The sequence below is a fragment of the Aspergillus ibericus genome, assembly GCF_003184845.1.
Source record: "Aspergillus ibericus CBS 121593 unplaced genomic scaffold BO80scaffold_1, whole genome shotgun sequence".
Lineage (NCBI taxonomy): Eukaryota > Fungi > Ascomycota > Eurotiomycetes > Eurotiales > Aspergillaceae > Aspergillus > Aspergillus ibericus.
The window spans coordinates 266,714-289,434 of record NW_020292099.1 but is presented as its reverse complement, the minus strand read 5'-3'; the positions used below and the strand labels follow the sequence as shown (position 1 = coordinate 289,434).

At 51.0% G+C, this 22,721-nt stretch overlaps 7 protein-coding genes and 3 non-coding genes across 10 annotated transcripts; 5 read left to right on the top strand and 5 right to left on the bottom strand.

Annotated features, from left to right (window-relative positions):
- The first annotated feature begins 985 nt into the window (after window positions 1-985).
- On the top strand, window positions 986-1,791 carry BO80DRAFT_420439 (uncharacterized protein). The gene has a single exon (XM_025718363.1). The coding sequence runs from the start codon at window positions 1,265-1,267 to the stop codon at window positions 1,655-1,657; it is 393 nt and encodes a 130-aa protein (XP_025580467.1). The 5' UTR covers window positions 986-1,264; the 3' UTR covers window positions 1,658-1,791.
- Window positions 1,792-1,835: 44 nt separating this feature from the next.
- BO80DRAFT_2129 (uncharacterized protein) lies at window positions 1,836-2,555 on the bottom strand. Its single transcript, XM_025714321.1, has one exon. It carries the CDS (start codon window positions 2,471-2,473, stop codon window positions 2,015-2,017), a length of 459 nt encoding a protein of 152 aa, XP_025580466.1. The 5' UTR covers window positions 2,474-2,555; the 3' UTR covers window positions 1,836-2,014.
- Window positions 2,556-4,420: 1,865 nt separating this feature from the next.
- Window positions 4,421-4,492, top strand: BO80DRAFT_t14. Its single transcript has one exon. It is a non-coding gene; the product is annotated as a tRNA-Met (tRNA).
- An 816-nt stretch (window positions 4,493-5,308) lies between these two features.
- On the top strand, window positions 5,309-5,380 carry BO80DRAFT_t15. Its single transcript has one exon. It is a non-coding gene; the product is annotated as a tRNA-Met (tRNA).
- Window positions 5,381-5,623: 243 nt separating this feature from the next.
- On the top strand, window positions 5,624-9,030 carry BO80DRAFT_395634 (AP-1 complex subunit gamma). Its single transcript, XM_025717321.1, has 5 exons — window positions 5,624-5,813; window positions 5,925-6,048; window positions 6,110-6,298; window positions 6,349-8,461; window positions 8,514-9,030. The coding sequence occupies exons 1-5, from the start codon at window positions 5,804-5,806 to the stop codon at window positions 8,607-8,609; spliced, it is 2,532 nt and encodes an 843-aa protein (XP_025580465.1). The 5' UTR covers window positions 5,624-5,803; the 3' UTR covers window positions 8,610-9,030.
- A 2,029-nt stretch (window positions 9,031-11,059) lies between these two features.
- On the bottom strand, window positions 11,060-12,820 carry BO80DRAFT_343077 (DnaJ domain protein; the record flags this gene model as incomplete). Its single annotated transcript, XM_025715217.1, has 1 exon — window positions 11,060-12,820. One exon carries the CDS (start codon window positions 12,818-12,820, stop codon window positions 11,060-11,062), a length of 1,761 nt encoding a protein of 586 aa, XP_025580464.1.
- A 4,496-nt stretch (window positions 12,821-17,316) lies between these two features.
- Window positions 17,317-17,406, bottom strand: BO80DRAFT_t7. The gene has a single exon. It is a non-coding gene; the product is annotated as a tRNA-Asp (tRNA).
- Window positions 17,407-17,683: 277 nt separating this feature from the next.
- Window positions 17,684-18,323, bottom strand: BO80DRAFT_420434 (uncharacterized protein). Its single transcript, XM_025718362.1, has 2 exons — window positions 18,221-18,323; window positions 17,684-18,114 (listed from the first exon to the last, which is right to left on the bottom strand). The coding sequence occupies exon 2, from the start codon at window positions 17,925-17,927 to the stop codon at window positions 17,709-17,711; it is 219 nt and encodes a 72-aa protein (XP_025580463.1). The 5' UTR covers window positions 17,928-18,114; window positions 18,221-18,323; the 3' UTR covers window positions 17,684-17,708.
- BO80DRAFT_2037 (metallophosphatase domain-containing protein) lies at window positions 18,174-19,989 on the bottom strand. Its single transcript, XM_025714226.1, has 3 exons — window positions 19,812-19,989; window positions 19,527-19,740; window positions 18,174-19,412 (listed from the first exon to the last, which is right to left on the bottom strand). Exons 2-3 carry the CDS (start codon window positions 19,720-19,722, stop codon window positions 18,418-18,420), a joined length of 1,191 nt encoding a protein of 396 aa, XP_025580462.1. The 5' UTR covers window positions 19,723-19,740; window positions 19,812-19,989; the 3' UTR covers window positions 18,174-18,417.
- Window positions 19,990-20,225: 236 nt separating this feature from the next.
- Window positions 20,226-22,444, top strand: BO80DRAFT_420431 (putative serine palmitoyltransferase 1). The gene has a single exon (XM_025718361.1). The coding sequence runs from the start codon at window positions 20,340-20,342 to the stop codon at window positions 22,206-22,208; it is 1,869 nt and encodes a 622-aa protein (XP_025580461.1). The 5' UTR covers window positions 20,226-20,339; the 3' UTR covers window positions 22,209-22,444.
- Window positions 22,445-22,721: the final 277 nt, after the last annotated feature.

The following is a 22,721-nucleotide window of genomic DNA, read 5'->3' as shown; positions in this document are numbered from 1 at the left end:
TGCATAAATCTACGACTTGCCGACGCGCTCACCCTTCACCCTCCTCTCTGCTCGCACCGAAGCTTATCCATCCCGCTTACTCGATACTTCCCCCGCTGAGATCTGACCACCACCCTTCCATGATAATACCATTGATTTTAAGGGTCGTCCAGTGCAAATCAGTAGATCGTCCGTTCCTGCGTCGGATTACTCAGAGACCCGGCCAGATCTCAACCTACTATTAGTTGGAGATGGGGAAGTGAAACATTCCGTCTGACTAACAGGCACTGGAGGAAAGAATCCCGTAAAAAGCGGCGCCTAGCTTTTCTCGCCTTGCATGTGCGGAGGCGACAGCGGGTAGTATCACCACTCCGGCGCCCTTGTTTATGGTTTCACTCGGAGAGTTCAGCGTGGATGACTCCGTACGGAGCGCGGGTAAGCAGGGAAGGCAGGTAACTATCCCAGTCCCATGGTTCAAGGGTGGCTTAATTAAACGCACCGAACGCCCAGACTTCTTCGTATCCGTCGCCCCCGTTCTAGATATGGCTCCGCTATGCATGTCATCCTCCGACCTCCATAGTCCGTATGGCGTATCCAGAAATCCAGATGTGGGTTTTGTAATCAGTAATCAGTCGCTAGTAAATTATCGCCCGAGTACGGAGTAGACTCGGTATGATCGCCTGTGTTGATAGGCGGATTAATTTCCCTTCTATGGGAGGGGTGTGGGTCTACCTAGCATTAAGAGGCCGTTGTGTCTCCAACCGACCCAGGTATGTACCTGAGGTCCAGTCATGGCGGTAGCCGCTGCTCTGTAACCATGCTATCTGTGTTACAAGCGCCCCAGTCTACTGTACAAACACCGAGAGGTCAAAGAATGTATATGAGTGAGGAGAGGATTCCTTTCAATATAACCTGCAGTAATGTGCTGGCAATATAAATGTCCATTCCAACTCTCAAGTGCATGCGAATACAGGATTCAGTGCACCAAGTTCTCTATCCTGCACGGCACTGCGGTCTGCACGCTGCACTCCGTACAGCGTACTCCTTGCATCTCAAATTTCTATTGCTTCTAGTATCCCCTCGGTCCTTGAAGTCATAAACCACCTGATGCCTCTACATAATGCCAGGATGCGATACTAGGGGGTGTGTATCCAGCACCCCATAATGCTGACCAACTCCCATTCAGGATATCGAACCAGTCCATCCAAACGACAAGTTTCAACTCTCTGATTCTTTCCCAGTGCGATTTAACAGATATACTAACCAACCTACCAAATAGACTTCTATGAACTCGACAGTCTTCCAGAAGAGACACATTTGTAAACGCACCAAATTTTCCAGCGCAACCACTGCCTACCTCTTTTCCTGCTCAACCACACCCACCACCCGATACATCCAACGCAATGCCAACACCACCAAGCCTCAACCTCACAACTCACGCACCCCCATCTCAACACAAGCTTGCCTAGCATCCGAACCACAACCCAAACCCAAACCCACTAGCACGAGGCAGCTATACACGCCCCCCAATGCCACAAATCATCAACAGCATGCCCATGCAGCACCAAAACGCACGTCGGCCTCCTACATGACATGTCTAACGGTCAAAGCAACTAACCCGTTGCGTCTACATGCTCTACATCCACTGGAGCGGAAGATTAAGTTCCCTTTGTTTTGATACATCTAGGTGCTAAAGAGGGTAAGGGGGGAAAAAGGAAAATCCTCGTGATGGGTGGGATCAGCGTTGAGCTAAGGAGCTAAGGTTATGGTCTGGTGGTTGTAGGGTACCACGTTGGATTGAGCTGGCAGGGCTACGGTGCGGTGCGGTGCAGGTCAGGAAGTAAGTGAGGTCTGGGTTTGCATGTGTGGTGTTATGGCGGCGTTGACTGATTTTTAGTTTCTTGCTTAGGTTCATGTCTTGGGTGTTTGGTATGTTCATATCATACTATTGTCTAAGTAGGTAGGTATTTACATGTGGCAGCATCAAAAGGCATCCGGCTTGAGAGAGTCGGGTCCCACATCAAAGCCCACCCGACTAGGTACGGAGTGAGACACAAGAGTCTAGATTACAAAAGAAGAGGTCCATCAGATCGTTAGTTTCCCGCGCGTGCCACGTTGGACTCCATAACATCATGTTCCAAGTCCCAACTTCCAAGAGTCCCTGTGCGATATACCAGTCGGCTGAACACCGGCTGATTCGAGTAATGAAAATAAAAGCCAACGCCAAGGCCAGAGGATAAAAAAAGCAAAAATGAGGAGAAGAAAGATGGGGTGACAGCGCGAAAAAGAAAATAAAAAGGTAAAAAAAGAACAAAGACCAAGATCCCGACCCATCCGTTCGTCGCCCAGTGGTCCCTGGGAAGGAAGATGATGGGTGACTGGACTTTGGAGATACACCCACTGATAAGACTACAAGATGGTCCAATAGAAGATACACCGTGGGAATTCCTGCGGGAGCCGATAATATCCACCCGGCGGCCAGAAGGTGCCCCATTCAACGCCAACGCCAGCAGCAGCATGGAGGGGATTGGATACTATACTTTCCGTCCATATAAACATCGAAGTGAATGAAAGTAAGAGTATAGTTATCCAAGCCACCTCGGGATAATAATAACAAGTCCAAAGTGATAGGTGTACTTTCTTCCCGTGGCTTGTTATTTATTGAGTGAACCTTTTTCGAAGCCGGTTCGGCTCGCGTTCCAGAACACGATATCGACGGCTCACATGGCGGCTCAGAAACTTCGTTACTGACCAGGAATCGCGACCGTCGTCCGTATGCTTATTGCCAGTTACATGGCCAAAGAAGGACCCGCGTCGTTTGTAGGACGCCGGAGAGAAATCCTTCTCCTCTGGCTGGTGTCGGAGTGAGGTTGTCATTGACTCTGCGTTCATCTTCTGACAGAACGCGCAGGGAACGTGGCGGACCGAACTAATTGGTCTGTGTTTTAATCAAATGGCCACCCCTGTACGCCACTAGATGGATCAAAGTGGAAAATTTTTTTCTAGGCAATAAGAGATCTTATGGTATAGGCTGGTGGTCCGCTGGAGCTGCGTACGGACCGGGATCTTTGCGAATTTGGGCCGATGGCAGGCAACGATGATTGAAGGCGGGGTTCGATGGGTGGCCGATCGATTGCACAATTGTCGGAGCGTGCACGTATAGACGTGTAGCCTGCTGCTGTATATGACGCCAATGACTTGGGGAGACCGGAATTGTGACTGAATTGGCGAACTCAGAGATTATGGAGAAGATGAGAAGCCGCTGGTCTTGGATGACTGATACGTACCATGTAACTACGAGACAGCAGTACTAGTAAGCAGCGAGAGGATGCTGAGGTACGGCCATCATGATTACAGAATACTCGGTCAAGCTACCCTAGGAAGTAACCTTTACTGCGGCACAGGCAGCAAAGCCCATACTCGTCGCGATTACTTTCGGATCCCTCGGAGGGGCAGCGGGACAATAAAGGACGAGTGATCCATGGTTGGCGACCTGGACTGGATCCAGTCGTGAAGCAGCACGGTGAAGCTCCAGAGCTGGGCCAGTCCCGTGACTACCCCACCTTGTTGACAGGCATTTCGCAGACTCTTGGTCTTTTAAGTTCTGCGAAACTTCGATGGGTGGTCCTCTTTCTGGGGAAACCCTTGGTGGCAAGATTTTCAGGCGTCATCATGCTTGGGGGCATGGGGAAAGATTGCAGTAATTGCACATTTCTCTTATGAGTTGTAGTGCGGCGGTATGATTCGTCCTCTGGTATCATTGATACCCGATGGTGTCGATACTGGATAAGCTTACAGGATCCATCGGCTGACGTGGAAGAGCTCCAGTTAAGACGGCCTGGGTAAACTTATGCCCGTTGGCGGTGCCGTCAGTAGCCAGTACGGTAGTAGCACAAGGTTGGGCATAAACCATGACATCAAGATAATGGATTTCAAATTGTCGATCTGTTGGTTTAGTATGAATCGTGGCGAAGAAGTGGAAACTTTCGCCTTTCATCTCACCGCCAAGTTCATGAAGATCAGGTCATAGTTTACACCGCTAGGTTGGTAGGAGGAGACCTCATGGTGAGTCCTCAACTGGATTTCTTTGTATGATGAGCAGCTGAGGATTTTCACAGTACTTCGGTCAATACTTCTGGTGGTGCGGAGAACTCCGTACGGAGTCAGCAATTCAGCCTACATACGGAGTAGTCAAGATGAACATGGATTTAAATGCAGATCAACTGCAGTCTCAAGTAGTCACACCTGGAGAAACTTCAACTAAGGCAGAATAACTCGAGACATCATTGGTCCCACGCTCGCTCTCGTGTATTACATAATCACCACTATGCAATTGTATATTGTCACGTGATTTGGGTGCATCTGAATAGGGTTGACCGACTCCACATTTACTAAATTTTCTTAATATAAAGCAAACTTTCTAACTTGATATTCACTAATCAGCATGTTAGCTCAGGGGAAGAGCGCCGGGCTCATAACCCGGAGGTCCCTGGATCGAAACCAGGACATGCTATATCTCTTTTTGCATCTTAGACTTTGACTGACTTCAATCACTAACCTCAGGGGTGAGCCTGTATATCAAAGCTGAGGGTGGTCAGCTCAGTCATATTTTTGTGTAGTTGGGGAACTAAGAGTGCTTCAAGACCCACTCTAGGTGCGCCTCGAGGTGAATTGCTGCAAGTGAAGAGTTGATTTGGACAAAGAGTCGAGTTGGATGACTCGACTGGCTACCAGCAAGAGACCAGAGGTCTGAGCCTCATGGCTCGGAATGTACATTGAAGTTGAGGTCGACTCGATCATCGTAGCGTAGGAATATGTCCTATAAAAATATACATGTCAGCTCTGGTCACTTTTAACACGACGCGATGAAACAACTAACCCCGTTCATCCCAACCCTTCGAAGTAGAGTGCCAGTATGATGCTTTTCGAATCGGCTTAACTAACTGCATTCCCCGTGGCACTTGCATCTGTAGACAAAGGGAGGTGGCCACGACCATGGGATTCAAAGGGGCTGCATCATATTGGGCGAATGTGGATAGTATTGAACAAATGGCTTGAATGAGTGGCCAAGCACGCAGGCCTGTCTATTTTATATAATCAGGTGAAGACATATCTAGGTATGTTCCCTAGACTTTGTAGGATCGATCCTATAATAAGTTAAGGGTTTGTATGAGATATAGGTATCTTCCGCAATACATCAGCAGCGGACTAGTAAGCAAGAAAGAATAGCAATAGATACAGGATGATCAGACTTACCATCTTTACCATCATCTTTTTCTGCCATGCCCGCCCTGTACATAACTTATTTAGGACCGAAAAATACATTCAGAGCATGTTAGCTCAGGGGAAGAGCGCCGGGCTCATAACCCGGAGGTCCCTGGATCGAAACCAGGACATGCTAAACTGTCTTATCTTTTTCATATTTTTGTCCTTCATCATGATTAAGTCTCACTGCTGTCCGTTTCTCTCTCTTTCATTTTTTTTTTTTTTTGCAAACCATTCGGAAACCAAACGTCAAATCTCAAGGGAAAGTGTTCGAGCTCCGTTGAACTGTGTAGCACGTGATGGCGGTCGCCTTTGGAGGGACGCCAAGCCGGCCAAGTCGCAAAGGACGGGCGAGGCTCTCGACTGCCTGACCACCGCCGCTGCTATTGCTGCTCTCAACCGTTACTACTAACCCCGTTATTATTATTTCCTCCCTATCACCGACCCCCGGATTGCGCAGACTGGCTTCTTCGCATCCTTTCTTTTTCTCCGACCCTCCCCTCCGTGTCGATCCTCCCCCTTCTTCTCACCTCCCCATCCGGGGGTCCCTGTGGCCGCCATGGCATCCCGTAGGTGTCCTTGTGCTGTTGAACCTCCCCCACATTGCCAGATCGCACCCTTTCCCCTGACCCCGGAGTCCGGTCGCTAACAGTCCCCTCTCCTGCCGCCATTGTATATAGTGAAGCAATTCATCCGAAATGTGCGATCGGCCAAGACAATCGCCGATGAACGAGCAGTCATTCAAAAGGAGAGTGCGGCCATCCGTGCGTCTTTCAGGGAAGAGAGCCATGATTCTGGCGTCCGGTTAGCATTGTCACCACAACCCCTGAAAGCGCCCGAACCAGCGTCTCATATACCTGGACAGGAGAAATAATGTGGCCAAGCTTCTGTATTTATTCACCCTCGGTGAGCGGACGCACTTTGGTCAGATCGAATGTCTGAAGCTATTGGCGTCCCACCGTTTCGCCGACAAACGTCTGGGATACCTGGGGACTATGCTGTTGCTGGATGAGAACCAAGAAGTTTTGACGCTGGTAACGAACTCATTGAAGAAGTACGTTCTCACCCAAATCGTCCGTCAGCACTCCGGCTGATGTCTTGCAGTGACCTTAATCACTCCAACCAATATATTGTCGGTTTGGCCCTCTGCGCCCTGGGTAATATCGCCTCCGTCGAAATGTCCCGAGATCTCTTCCCGGAAGTTGAGAACCTGATGTCTACCGCAAACCCTTACATTCGGAGGAAGGCGGCACTGTGTGCCATGCGGGTATGTCGCAAGGTCCCGGACCTGCAGGAGCATTTCTTGGAGAAGGCCAAGACACTTCTGTCGGACAGGAACCATGGTGTTTTGCTGTGCGGTCTGACGCTCGCAATCGACATGTGTGAAGCTGAGGAGGCAGAAGAAGGACAGGAAGGTGTCATCGAGATGTTCCGCCCCCTGGCCGGTGGTCTTGTGCGCGCCCTGAAGGGACTTACGTCCTCGGGATACGCCCCGGAACATGACGTTTCCGGTATTACCGATCCTTTCCTACAAGTGAAGATCCTACGCCTTCTGAGGGTACTTGGAAGAGGGGATGCGACAACCAGCGAGTTAATCAATGACATTCTGGCCCAGGTGGCCACCAACACTGACTCAACGAAGAACGTCGGCAATGCTATCCTCTACGAGGCTGTTCTTACAATCCTTGACATTGAAGCGGATTCAGGATTGAGAGTGCTGGGTGTTAACATTCTTGGAAAGTTCCTGACCAACAAGGATAACAACATCCGTTATGTCGCTCTCAACACGCTGAACAAGGTCGTCGCGATCGAGCCCAACGCCGTTCAGCGGCACCGCAACACTATCTTGGAGTGTCTCCGCGACCCAGATATCAGTATCAGAAGACGTGCCCTAGATCTCAGCTTCATGTTGATCAACGAGAGCAACGTGCGTGTACTTGTTCGGGAGTTGCTCGCTTTCTTAGAAGTGGCCGATAACGAATTCAAGCCAGCGATGACGACTCAGATTGGCATCGCTGCTGATCGGTTTGCCCCCAACAAACGCTGGCACGTTGACACAATCCTCCGGGTACTCAAGCTTGCCGGTGCCTATGTTAAGGAGCAGATTCTCTCGTCCTTTGTTCGCCTTATTGCTACCACGCCGGAGCTGCAAACCTACTCGGTGCAAAAGCTCTACTTGTCGTTGAAGGAAGATATCTCGCAAGAAGGTCTCACACTTGCTGCTACCTGGGTCATTGGCGAGTACGGTGACAACCTCCTCCGCGGTGGTCAATACGAGGAAGAGGAACTGGTCAAGGAGGTTAAAGAAAGCGACATTGTCGATCTGTTTACCAACATCCTCAACAGCACGTACGCCACGCAAACGGTAGTGGAATACATCACTACTGCCTCCATGAAGCTTACCGTGCGCATGTCAGATCCAGCACAGGTTGAGCGGCTCCGTCGCTTCCTCAGCAGCCGGACTGCCGACCTGAGCGTTGAGATTCAACAGCGGGCTGTCGAATACGTCAATCTGTTTGGCTATGATCAAATCCGTCGGGGTGTCCTTGAACGCATGCCTCCACCTGAGATCCGTGAAGAACAAAGAGTCCTGGGTGCACCGGCCAAGAAGCGCCAAAGCAAGATCCTGAAAGACAAGTCCAAGAAGCCTGCCAAACAGGCGGAGCAGGACATGCTTCTGGACCTCATGGGCGGCGACGCCCCAGCGACCAGCCCAACTACTGGCGGATCTCAGAACACAGCCGATCTGCTGGCCGATATTCTCGGCGGAGATTCCAGCCTATCCTCACCTTCTCCTCAGCCCGCGCAGAAGCCAGCAGGATCCGTTAACAGTGCTATCATGGATTTGTTCAACGCGAATGGAAGCACGCCTTCCCCCCGGTCGTCAGAGCCTGCATCATCAGGCCTGGATCTTCTAGGAGGTTTGGGATCCTCTGCATCGCCGGCGCCGTCTCCTGCGCCGTCTGCGGTCCCCGTTCATGCGGCCTTTAACAAGAACGACCTCTCCCTTACTCTCCAGGTTCAACGTGGAAGTGGTGGAAATGCACAGATTCAGGCTCGCTTCCGGAACGTCTCAAGCTTCGGCCACTTTTCCAACGTTGGCTTGCAGGCAGCCGTGCCTAAGAGCCAGAAACTTCAGCTCAGTGCGATCAACAAGGCTGACCTCGATGCCGGCGATGAAGGCATCCAGATGCTCAAAGTTGCATCTCTTAATGGGGTACGTTACATCACCCTCGCCTCTCTTATTCGTGTCAACTAACGCTTTGCAGGCCCTCCCACCTAAGCTCCGCCTTCGTCTCCGCATAACATACGCCAAGGACGGCTCCGATCCTGTAACTGACCAGGTGGACTGGAGCGAGCCATAAGCGTAAAACCGTGGCGTCTCTTCCATCAACCTCCCGCATAATCACTCAACATGTACCCTCTAGACCACCCGTCTAATTTACTCTATCAACCTGAGCGTGTCCCCTAGCGCAGTCATCGTATTTGGTGAAGAAGATGAGAGCAGGAAAACCACCCTTGGGAGAAGACTACGAGCGGGAAATCAGCACCTACTTGATCATCCATAGTTTCTCACCATTACATATATGCATGTTCATACATACCCGGTTCGTTTCTAGTTCACCATTGTGACCATCTCTTCCTTTCATATTACATGTCCCTATTGTCTTCGATGTAAATTCGTTGCAGAGGCCTAGGAGTGGCCGTGAAATATGCTGGGGTCATAATACAAAATGTTATCTCTTCAGGTTCACTAATAACGACACGTCCGCCGTCATGTTCAGCAAACAGCCTGCTTTGCCAGTACCTCTGAAGTAAATTAGATAAATTCACGTCCCAATGAGGAACCTTTCCAAACCATGTGACCTAGCCACGTTGCGATCCTTAATCGAGAATGTTTGTCATGTGCGTTCTTTGTGTTCATATTATCAGCATTCGTTAATACATTTATTGGATTTCCTCATGATTCTAGTCTTTGAGCGCCTATATACGTCGTTACACATACTTGTAGAAACAGACACCAATCTAATTGTTTATGTAACTTCTTATCTGGTCTCATGTACTCCGCATATAATAAGAAAATACATAGCAGTTAGATAGATACATACCAGTATTTAACAAACACACTGCCACACCCCCACTACACAAGGACACAGACACGGATACAGACACAGACATACATCGATACTATGTATGATACCGAACCGCCACCCCCAACAACACTATAAAGAACCAACCCACCCCCCCTCCCCAGCCCCAGAAGCAAAACTCGTGACATCATCCTACAGCACATGATCAAAAACACAAGGAACCAAAAGTATAGATATACAACAAATCCAATCCCAGATGCTAGACTCTCAGATGATCGCAATCATCGGTGGGGTTTACTTCCTCCAGGATCTAAGTACTTACTTACTTTCCTACATAGTATAGATGATAGACGGGGCGGGGTATTCCGGGTATTATATCGGGATTAGTACTGGGTGTTTGTTTTGTATGTCTATTGTGGTAAGATAATTGGTCGATGAGAATGATGGAGATGATGTTGTTGTCTTGGTGTAGTTCTAGATCTGAGAAAGTAGGAAGTGATGTAGAGTCACATGAGAAAAAGGGAAAGTGTAACTACATAGTAGGACATCCACGTGATGCTAGTTCGTATTTATCACATGTCCTAACTTGCCCTGCGAAGAGCGTTCATGGACGAATGAGTAGAGCATCAATTTACAAGAAATTAAGAACCTATCAATGTCTGGACGTATGACTAGATGATGAATATAAGAGAAGATAAAAGAGGGGAAAGCGGGGGTAGTATACTATACATTAGACGGTATGTAAATCTGGAGAGTTTAGACCTCGAGGAATCACTCCAGTTGTCAATGCTACGTATACAAGGTAGAAGAACAAGGCGCAGTGATGCATAGATGATGGTATTAAATCTACCTAAGGAATACAATGCATCTGATGAAGAAGCTGCAGTGATAGAGGCGGAGCAATATGCCGGATGAAGTAGTACTAGAGTCCACTTGGGAAGTAAGACTGAGTGTGGTCTGTACACTGCATAACATGAGGCGGAAGTTAAGGCTGTTTCTTTGATTCTCCGGCCACTAGTGAGGTAACCTTACGTAGCTGTTGAGGTGCCTACCCCATAATGAAAGATAGCCTTACAAGTTGGGAAGATCTTGCGGACAAAGAGCATGTGCGTCAAAACTGCATGGATACCCGATTCCACCCCAGGTTATGTACACCCTAGAAACTCAAAACCGACCTGTCTATAACCTCATTCAAATTGCATTTCCGCTGTGTACTGTACTAGGTAAATCCCTCCCAAATCAATTTCGTCATTCGTAATCGTCATGTACTCCTAAATGTTCATTCGCACCGCCGTTCATCCATGACCACACCAAGAATCTGAAATGCGTAAGTCAATCCGGCCCGTGCGCCGGCAGAGTAGCCGAAGTTATAGTAATAATAACAGGTATATAGCGTAAAGAGGCGAAAGATATCAAGATCAAAAGAAGAAAGGCAGAATATGGCACTCATCAAGTATTTGGACTGCGTATTGAAAACAATGATGTCCGAGAAAGGGAAGCATGCGGAGGCGTCGAACTTCCAGAGCTGGAAGGCGCCAGAGAATGCTACTACTCGGGCAATCAAGAGAATGGATGTCGAGTTTCTGGAGAGGGGAGGGTGTGAGTGCCATTGATGAGTGGTGCGAAAGGAATGCGTCGTTCAATATGTCAGGAAAACTCATCAAAAATCGCGGTCGGGCTACCCAAATATAAGGTCCAATCTCATGGACTGTCGTTATCATTTCTCATCGAGCAAAAGCAGATTGCCGCCGTTCTATGGGTGGAATAGGATAGTCTCCATACGACTGTCGGATGTGAGGATCGCGAGATGAGACGTGCTCGGGCCCCACCTCTCGCGCGTACTTGAACTCTTTATCCTTCGGCGAGGAAACTTCCCGATACAGAGGCCGACTGGAAGATTGCCTGGATGCGCTAGGACGAGGTGCAGACTCATACCGTAATGAGTGCTCCGTAGGATAGGCGTAAGTACTGCTCCGAACTGGTGGCTTCGGCATAGGGCGCCCTGAAACAGGGCGTTCTTGACGTGGCGGTGAATACCCCCTTGCGTGTCTCGGGGACTTCTGTGGTGGCGGTATGCTGGGTTCTACCAGCACTGTGTCCGGCTCCGTCACGATCTTGTACCGGGTTGACTTAGGTGGGCTCTCCCCAGAAGCCATTTCCGGAGTACCCGGACTTGAATACCCCGAGTCGTATTTGTCCGTTCCTCTTAGTTTCGCGGCCCGTGAGCTAACCTCATAGACCATCTGTGGAAGGCTGTGTGGAAGGGTGTCTGAGCGGCTAATGCCCTTGGGACGGGAATGGGTCTGTGCGGAGCTTGCAGACCGCGAGGGCTGAAGGGAAGGCCGGACCGATGGAGGAAGCTTGACTGCGGGTGAAGTTGCCGCAGTCGGCATGCTAGGCACCTTGGTTTCATAGGACCGACTCTGAGTTTCGAGCTTCTCGTATGATCCATTGCGAGAGCTGCTAGTACGCACAGTTTCCTTGCTCGGCCGCTTCGACCGACCCGAGTGCCTGGAAGAGGACGACTCTGGATCTGCCGATTCATAGCCATGATGGCGTGGGGGCGAGCGGGACGACTGTGGCCGACTATCAATCTCGATAGGCGTTTTGCCCTTGGAGCGCCTAATGTAATCCCGGGCCGTGGTGTGCAGTTTGTCATGCTTCGACTCAAACTCATCGGTATACTCATCGTTGTCATATCGCGCTGGATCGCGCCGGCGAGATGACTCTGTCGGTCTGGCTTTGCGGGAGGAAGAGTCGCGATTGCGCTTTTCGGAGGGCCGCTTGATCCTCACGTAAACCGACGAGGCACTTGAGTCCGATGCACCCCCATCATCTTCAGAATCACTGTACGGAACGGCCCGGTCATACTTTTCGAATGCTTCCCGTCTGCGTTCCTTGGTACGATACTTGGCGCGACTGGTGTGGGTCGTCCTTGAATTGTCGCGAGCCATATCCTTTGCTGCGCGAGCACTGGGGGTATCGCTCTTGGTTTTCTTCTTCTCATCCGATGGCTTGCTGTATCGCTTTCCAAACTCGTCGTACTTGCGGGACGTCGATCGTGACCCCTCGGAGAACTGAAGGTCCTCATCGAAATAGGCGGCATCGGCTGGGGTCCTCTCCTCGTAAATCCGCCCATTGCGAACCTCGCGAGCACCACTCGAGCCGCTTGCCCGCGGAGAGGCATAGGGCGCTGCACCGCTGATGTTGACAGACACCCCATGTGCCTGCGCTTCACGGCGTAGCTCAGCTAAACGAACCTTGCCATCGTACTTTGCCCTTCTTGTCTCATCCGAAAGAAGTTCGTAGGCTTGCTGAACTCTCTGGAACTCATCCTGAGCCTTGCTCCTCAGAGACTCATCCTTGATCTTATCAGGGTGGCATTTCAGCACGAGCTTGCGATGGGCGGATTTAATGTCAGCTAAGCCCGCATCTTTCGCAACCCCCAACACTTCGTACGGGTTGATATCTGGCGCTGATGACATTGTCTGCAAAAGACTCGGGTGGATGATTTGGAAAACATAAACCAGCCACCGATGTAATGCCGACGGTACGACTTATATATAAACTGATCGATCAAGAATGAAGAGCGAACTGGGCGACAAGTACCGCGGTGTGGCGTTGTATAAAAGCGGTGGGTAACGGAACGGAGGGAGGCGAACCTGGAGGATGCAGCGACAGTGCGGATGTGTACTCCGAAAAGGTACCTGAGATGGGAAAGGCGGGCGGATAGACGGCTGGATGGGGTGACGTGGGTGTTGGTGACGATCAATGGCGCATAGTCAAGATTCCGATCGGGAATGCGGCCAATTCATGGAGAAGCCCGGAGAAGACAGCAGAAGGGGAGGATGTGGGATGACAAAAGCCAGGGAGAAACCGGCCGCAGGGGTGGATAAAGAAAGAAGGGGAGACAGGTGAGATTGTGATGAGTGAGAGTGAGTCGTGCAGAAGTTGAATAGGTAAAGTGCAGTCAGTTGCAGCAGCTGGGAAAGGCAAAATAACAGAGATGGGTATTAGGTATAGGTATTATTACCGCGCAGTACCCAATGAGTATGACTGGGGGCAGTTTTTTTGGCCCGGGTAATTTCGCCCAGGAGGAACGAAGGAGGGGTCCGGCGGGCCACTGGGGACTTTGGTGCTAAGCCCGTAGCTCGGCTTATGCGCTGGAGGGGAGCGAGGAGGGGCGCAGGCTAAAGGTAACGACAACCTGCCCGGGAGAGGCGAACCAGCGCTGAGGGGCAAATCCCAGAGAGGCCAGGGGAAAAGTCAAAATTAGGGACAAGTTATCATAGGAGGATGGGAGAAATAACGAAATATCCCAAAAAGAAAATCGAGAAAAAATAACAAACGCAGAGAAAGCCAAGTCGAATCACAAGAGGGAGAGTACCGCCGAACTGTCGGGTCCAAGCACGCTGCGCCACGCTGGTTTCCTGGAGAGAAGCTAAAAGTAGAAAGAGAGCCAAAGAAGGATGGTCAGATGAAGTGGCACCACGTTTAGTCAGGATTGCTAGTTAAGAGAGAGGCCAGCGAGGATGAATAATGCTGATGAGAAACGAATCCCACACGCTGGTGAAGCTCCTCGAAGACGCTCGATGATGCCACTGAGGGAGTTTGGTTGGATGGGCTGGCTGGGTTGGTGGCCCAGGTCTCTGTCGGGCCAAAAAGGAAGTATAGAGGTCGTCGGACCGGAGTAGGAGTTGGCACCAACAGGTAGGAATCCCTGATGATCAACAGAGTTATAAAACCGGGTTGGATCCTCCGATTTTTCTGTTGCAATGATGATTGTAGTGACAGTCACAATAACAACAATGTAGCAACGACAGAAGCTTGGTGATGATCGATGTCTTCTGCGGTGCCGGCAGACTACAAAGCAGCGGTGAACCGACGCAGTGAAACTCAGATGGGGACGTTTTACAACGAAGCTCAGGGCCCGCTTTGGTAGGGACAACAATTCAATCCGTTCTGGTAAAAGACCAACGATGGGCAATTGTCAAGGAGCGGTCAATCATTGATGCCTCTCTGGGTGGACGCTGGAGAATTGATTCATACAATATTAATGTCCCAAACCAGACCATGCATGAAGGTAGGAGACAAGAAGATATAGGTTGAGCTGGAGAAGGGTTATCTCGACCTGCAAAAAGAGAGGAATTGAAACAGGGACTGAGGTGGTACAAATACCCCGGTCATGTTTTACCATACTACGTCTATGTTGATCTAAGATCCATCGATGAACTACATGGCAGTTACCCTCTTTGGGATTGTACCTGGTGAAGGAAGAGAGAAGTAGAACGAGAAAGAGCTGATACGTAAAGACCGACAGCCTTTGGCTCTCGCACTTCGGACATAGTACCATCGGGTTTCTAGTACATAGTACGTGCGACTACTGCATCAAGTAAGATGGAGATGCTGGGCCGTTCACAGTCACATCTCCATCACGGTCAGGGCCGGCGCTTGGCCAGGAATCCATCTTGCCTGTCCCATCTTTAGCGTCGAAGTTACGATGCAAGCGGACCGAATCCATGGGTGTCTGCAGGACTCTTGTCTGTTTGGTCATCCACCTGGCCTGGTGGTCCCCGGCAGATGAGCGAGTTTCTTCGGCCGCGACCGTCATCAGCCTGAGCTGCGGGGCAGCCCACGAGCAAAACCACTATCTATACTATGCACTGGTGCAGACTCGGAGGTGGTCCTTTCTTGTGCTGATTGATCCGTAAGAACCCCCACCGCCAACTTATCCGAGACTCGCGCGATCGGATCTCACCACCGGGGCTGACCACTAACAAGTAAGCAGTGACCAGTGTCATCCTTCCGGGCAGGAGGCAGCGAGGAACCCCGCACCACCACCACTCACGGACTTGCATGCAAATGGGACACCATCCCTAACCTACACACCATCTCGGGCCTTTCTTCCCCTTCTATAGGCCAGTCCATCTCCTCCCACGACTCTTGCCTTCACCGGGAGGGATTTACAGTCCAATCATGTCCGCAGTCACCTGCGCGCGCTTTTCGGGTTGCGTCCTCACTCCTGAGGATTTCGGTCGCCTCACCGGACAGAATGCGCTGGATTCTGCAGCCTTGAATTGGCTCAGCGAATTCGCTTCTCTCCCTCCTTCCCCTCCTCTTGGCTTGCCTCTACAGCATACTCCGTATGGATTAGCGCTGTGGAGGTGCCGGGCCATCGCAAAATTTACTCATCCTTACAGCGTACATATGCATGGGGTACTCCGTACCTCTATCTGCTTCAGGGACACATACACATGCGTACTGTACCTGGAGGGGCGCCCATGGTTACAGCCATGATCGATCCGATCCGGGCGCGCGTGAATTAGTCCCGTGGGTTGATCCCGGCAGGTTCCGCCCTCCCATGGCCCTCCCTCCCGTACCTGAGCGTATCGATTCTACCTACAGCAACCCGGGAAGTGGCATGGTCTCCAATAATTCATCAGGGTGATCACTTTGTCACAAGGTGTGTGCATGTCCCGGGAGTTTCGTGGGGTAGGGCCCCAAATCATGTAGATCTATCACTTCGATCGGCATCAAACGGCCAAAGTCAAACAGATTGGAGAAGCATGGCAGCATGGGGTTTCTGGTCAATGCTTGGACCGTACTGGTGCTCGCCCTTGTCTTGCACCACGCAATGGCCTGTCAGATTACCTTGCCTGTCCCACCCTGGGTTATCCGTGCCCAGGACACTGTGCGCCGAGAATTCCTCGTCGAGCTGATTGTTCTCGAAGGAGTAATTGGACCCTGGGCGAAGTCATCTGCACCCAAGGTTAGCCAACAATTTGCGCCCGCTGCCCATGCACTGATTGTCCCGGCATTAGTTTGCATGGCGGGTGCTTCACTTTCATGATCCCTCCTACCCAATGAGGGCGTCTAGATGGGCGTGAAATAAGGGGAAGGGGTGCAGCTCTTCGTCAAGGCTTGCGCTTTAAAGTGCAATTGAAGGAATGGTGATGCGAAACGTTAATAGGAGCTTAAAGCAAGCCCGCCGCGTTGGAAGCTTTTCGCGGGCTCTGGGCCCATCGCCGGCTCGGACGCGGGATCATATGAAGCGACTATTGTTTTGCCGGTTGACACAGGGCCGACAATTGTCCTTCCACTCAGCCGAAATGGTGTACAGCATTCGTATGACCGCCTCCGATGAGCATTAGAATCCAGGCGTGGTCCTCCATGTGGGTTGATTAGCAGGAAGTTTCCTGAGGCGGCCTGCCGTTGAAACTGGCTGACCACTTCGTACCTTGCTGGCTCACATCATCCGCCAACGCAAGCCTTCATGTGGAGTGTGGAGGCGCAGGTCAAACCGAAGGTTCCAAGTGCCTCGTGGTAGAGTTACCTACGCGCTCGATGTTGGTGACACAGTAAGCATTGCGAGACATCCCAGTCACTTCATCAGCTGCACCGGGGGTTACTACGACTCTCACCAATAATACCGGCGAATATTGATCCCGGCTGCATCTTATCAATCCAGTTCGGCGGCTACCTAGCCGTTTTGACCACAGGTCCTTACCCACCGGGCCCCATACAAAGTCGACGACTACGGCTGAATGGAATGATGGTAACTCATATCTCGTTAGCGCGCCAACCTCAGCTCAGTGGCGTTTCTCGGTTTCATACTGCAGCCTGGTCCTGGCAGCGTCGTAACCGGCGGTATGCCTGAATTTGCTATACATACGGAGTACTGAGTACTTATGTACCTTTGTCACCTCCAGGCCTCATAGTCGTAGCTGAGCATTAATCTTAGCGGTTTCGTAGGCTCAGCTAATACGATCGGGCCTGCAGCTTTCGTTCAACCAGTCTTTTGTAAGAACTAGGCTGTGTGAGACCAAGAATATCGTGGGGAATCACTCGACAGGCGGTGCATTGTTCTGTCCCTACAAAAGGTGGGATGTGCAACATGGCCTTAGTTGTTTGAATTACGGAGCAGCATCTTCGGGATTGGAGTGGGATGGGAAAAAATGACTCTCTAAGTCAAAAAAGAAACCTCCCCGACTGGGAGTCGAACCCAGGTCTCCCGCGCTTGTTCCTGTTAAGGATTGACAAGCGGAAATCATGACCGTTAGACCATCGAGGACACTTAGTTGAAGTGGGCTTTATAATTTAAGGCTAAGTGCCTAAAACCAATGATTACGTAGAGAGCAAGCAAACTGACATCATAGCCCATCGCATTTAGATCGAGACCCACTGTGGATAAAGGAGTCCCATACAATACAGATTGATGATCCCCACGTACACAGTACTCTAGGTGTTCCCTTGATGCTATTCAAGCAACCAGGAATCAGACTGGTGGGCTCACGGAAAACATAGTAAGTCAGGAGCTTAGGAGTGGTCTCAGTTGGCCTCCCTCTCAACCCCGCCACATCACACCGTCCCCATTCATAGGACAGCACTAAGCGCCTCGTCTGCGCGGCCTGTCCCAGACGATTTCTGCCCTTCGTGTTTCAATGGTGGATGATTACGAAAGTCATTCTTGCACCCAGAACCTGTCACCGACCAAGAGTGCATAAAAGCCATAGCATCATGCCCAGCTCCAAATGACTGGTGATCCCGCCATGTCCTCGAATACAATGAGCGGAGAATGTCATTCATCGACATCATGTTTCAGGTGATCTCGCATGGCTGACCAGTCCTTGGGATGCTTTCCATTTGCTGCTTTCGTATTTCAACAAAAGTGGGTATTGTGTTTTACTCATGGCTGGGCATCTCTTCGGCCATCCATCGATCTACTTGTTCGATCCCGGGTTTCTGGTTCACCGAATGACGACTCGACACAAGACAAAGAGTAAGGGAGCTAAAGACCATCACCACAACAACCACCGCCTTGCTGCCACTGAGCCATGATGTAAACTTACTCCTGCTCACTTCCTGTGACTGACAACCACTCCCAGGCAGTTCGGGGCGAATACTCAAAACAGCATGGGGCGGAGCGAGCTACATGACTGAACTGTCCTCCGGTTCCAAGGCAACTACTGATGCATCCCACCCGAAACGGTCAGCCATACGTCAAACCGCGGGTCAAAGCTCAAGCAGCCTGCTGCACCACAAGCGACATCCCACTTCTCAAAACCAATAATCACATTCAATCTTAGCCTGAAGATTCAGGAGCGAAAGGATGGGGTACGATGCTCAGCCCGCGGCTTGCAGTTCCCTCTTTCTCCTCATTCCAGACCGGGAGTTCTAGATCCACCACGATAGGGGCATGAAACCGCTTCCCACCTCGATGTGGCCAACTGGTTGCCATGATCGCTGCATTGACAATACATGTTTCGCGTCGTTGCGGATATAACCCATCCTTATCGCTACTTTGTATGTCTTTCAGGCATGAAGACAGGGAGGATGACGTTGGTTGTTCGGCTCCAGAGCTTTGGAGCCTTTCCAACGACCGCTCAGACGATGGTAAGAGCAGGACATTCTGTGATGGTTCGAACAGCCGACTGATAGGCGTTCGAATGTTGTTGATGGCAAAGTGATCGTTATCTAGCTTTGGTGCTTTCTTACCAGTGAGATCGACAAGGCTTTGTTTTCTACTACCCGAAGGAGGCAGAATATCCCGGATAATTTCATCTTCCTGACTTGGTTCGTCCACTATTGCTGCTGCTGCTGCTGCTGATGCCGCCCGCGGGTGCCATCGCACTCTCTCAGAGCCTCGCGATTCATGTACATGGCCACAAATTGCCAGCAGCGGTCGAACTTTGCTCAGCGTACTCCGCAGGGCTTTGCATCCAACTGATATGCCTTCTGTTCGGCTATCGCAGTGAGAGTAAGGCGGCGTGTGCGTCACGATAATATCCGTATCCAATGGAATGATGTTCCAAAGCGCAGCAGAATCCGACGATTCGTATCCATATGCCCAAGTCCCGGGTGATTGGGAATATGGAGAGCCAAAGATTTTGAAGACGGTATTTGGGCCGTTGGGCCGGGTCAGCCGGACTAGCGCTGACTGATGCCTGAGATAAACTATCGAAGGTGAGGCTTGAGTCACGATTTCGATGCATTTCTGGGTGTCTTCTAGATGCTGGCCGTGAAACCGAGACCCATATTCAGCATAGAAACCTGGGTCCAGTGTGATGTCATGATTCCCTAGTGACTCCCTTCTTCAGTACGCACAATACTGTCATATAGCTTGTCTACCCCTTCAGCCCTACAAGTGGCATTTTGAGTAAGGCCGTAGCCTTGATGTTGAGGACAACTAACCACAGATAATGATTTTGACTTCGAATTCAGCCGTAGCAATCCAACTCATTGTCTTGCGCAGCTCGGCGGAGCTCCCGTGATTGGTGAGGTCTCCAGCATGGATTAAGACATCTCCAGCTGGAAGTTTGAAGCCGGCCTCTGACGGCGTGTAGGCATGCGTATCGGAAACACAGACAAAACGTGTCTTCCGACGCATTTTTGCCCCCAATACAGCCTGACTTGACCGTCAGCTCAGCCTGATTTTGAGAAGAGTTCTATTTTGATGAAGCAAGGGCCTGGTACTACAATGGACAGTATTGTGACAAGGCTTTGTTTTAAACCGATACTGCGGTCACTCCACAGCCTTGTCGTCCAACGTCAGATGCCGATGGGGTAGACTAGATGCATGCCGAACATGAGCAGGGAATTATCTAGAAGGTTTCAGAGCCAGACGCCAGGAACTGTACGACCCGACCGAGGGACAAGCAATATTCTCCCACTCATGAGATGGCCGTGGACATCCATGATGCGAATGCGACTCGTGCTTCCAGGTGCCATCAGCCCATGCTGAGTCAGCGATCTGGCCAATGAACTCCGAGTCTCCACTCCAAGGCATCCGGCTGCAGCCGCCAATGAACGGGCGCTCCGATCGGCCCGAGTGGGACCGCATCTCACCATTACATGATTGATGATGGAGGTTCGGCGACCTCACGATACAACCTCCCCTATCTCCTTTTCGCTACAGCCTGCTCAGCCGTCGGAGCTCAGGTGCACCCTTCGTCGTCGGTATCCGTTTTCCCTCGCGGCCGACAGCCTCTCCACATCTCTCAATCCATGATGCCTCGGTGGAAGCGCAGTAAAGCACGCCCGGAGAAAGATGCAGCGACCGGCGGCGGCGGTTCTGGTGCACCTTCCGACTCCCCTGCTGCCCATTCCACCGCTGTGGCCTCCCTTCGCGCTGTTAGTGGCAGCTCTCCCGATGCGATGAGAACTACAGCAGTAACCCCGAACCAGGCACCATCCGATCCAGAGACAATTCGAAAACTGGCCAAGCAGCACGCCGAGTTCGGACCTCTGGGCGATCCATCGCATCTCTATACGAGCGAGCACCCCGGCGGAGAGATCCCTGATCCGGTTATTGATGAGCCCCCGTACTTCTTCGTCTTGACGACATATATAAGCTTTCTCGTCTTGATCTTCCTCGGCCACTTTCATGATTTCGTGGACAAATGGTTCCGCTCTCATACCTACCGGCACTTGAAACCCCAAAATGGGTATGCTTCATTGTACAGCGACTTTGAGAGCTTCTATACACGACGCTTGAAACAAAGAATTAACGATTGCTTTGAGAGGCCGATCATTGGCGTCCCGGGCCGGCATGTTACTTTGCTTGACCGGACTACGGAGGACAATCTTCATTTTAGCCTTACGGGCACGACTACCGACACGCTAAATCTGAGCTCATATAATTATCTTGGCTTTGCTCAATCGGAAGGTCCATGCACCGACTTTGCCGAGGAAACGATCCGGCGGGATGGCATTTGCATTGCGTCGACTGCCGATGCCGGAATTACGAAGCTGCATGCTGAGGTAGAGGATCAGATTGCCCGGTTTGTGGGGAAAGAATCTGCAATTGTGTTCTCCATGGGTTTCGTGACGAATGCGACTATCTTCCCAGCTCTCATGGAAAAGGGATGTCTGATCCTGTCTGACGAGCTCAACCATGCATCTATCCGCTTCGGCGCCCGCCTGTCCGGCGCGGCCATCCAGGTTTTCGCGCACAACAACATGGCTGACCTCGAAAAGCGTCTGAGGGAAGCCATTTCTCAAGGCCAGCCCCGCACGCATAGGCCCTGGAAAAAGATTCTTGTCACCGTGGAGGGTCTGTTCTCCATGGAAGGTACCATGTGCAATCTTCCTAGGATCCTAGAGCTGAAGAAGAAGTACAAGTTCAACCTATTTGTCGACGAGGCACACTCCATCGGAGCCGTTGGACGCCACGGACGCGGAGTTTGCGACTACTTCAAAGTCGACCCTTCGGAGGTCGAGATCCTCATGGGTACATTTACCAAGTCCTTCGGAGCCAACGGTGGCTATATTGCTGCAGACAAAGCCATCATTGACAAGCTGCGCTGCACCAACGCCGGTCAAGTATTCGGCGAGGTGCCGTCTCTTCCGGTCCTGGCTCAGATCTACTCCTCGCTTCGACTCATTGCTGATGAGGATCCTCTCCACCCTGGCGAAGGACGGGAGCGGATGCAGCGACTTGCTTTCAACTCGCGCTACCTCCGCCTTGGTTTGAAGAGACTTGGTTTCATTGTGTATGGACATGATGACTCTCCCATTGTTCCATTGATGCTGTACAACCCTGCCAAAATGCCCGCCTTTTCGCGGGAGATGCTACGACGCAAGATCTCCGTCGTTGTTGTGACTTACCCAGCCACGCCCCTGGAGCTCTCTCGGGCGCGACTCTGCATCTCAGCCTCGCACACCAAAGAAGATCTCGATCGCATACTGCAGGCGTGCGACGAGATCGGCGATGCCTTGCGGCTCAAATTCTCTTCAGGAATAGCAGGTGGCCTGAGGGAACCATTGTCTATCGACGGCAGCTCCAAGGGCCCCAGATTGATAGAACCCCCTCGTTGGACTCTGGAAGAAGTCATTGCGAGGGGCACGCGGGACGCGAATCTGCCTCTCTACTGAGCGGATTGTTTCCGTATAATGTGAATAAAGACAGGATCTTAACGCTGCGATGTCTTGAAACTATATACGCCAAGAACATAGCTAATGCCCTCGTTTGGTTTTGTGTTGTTCTATCTTGTTGCTGAACAAACAGATGGCACGATGAGGGAATATGGAATTGCATTGTGACTATATAATTATTAATGTATACAATACTCTTTTCTTTCTAAATAATATACACTTGTCATTGGACCCGGAGATCTTGCTTGGACTACTAGCGTCTTGTTCATTTGGAAACTAGATAGTATATTTTAGCCTATCGTTTGGCGTCCACGCAGATCGTATTTAGATTTCTTACCCCCACGGACCGTCTGGAAAAGCAAAACGCCCAGATCACAATGCGCCACTACCGCCATTAAGAGATGATGCGAGCAATAGCAGTGAAAAACCGGGAGGGTACTAACAGCACTGCTACATAGGTCGTATGGCAGGTAGCAATTCCCAGGTACTACCTACGGAGTAAGTACTGTTGTG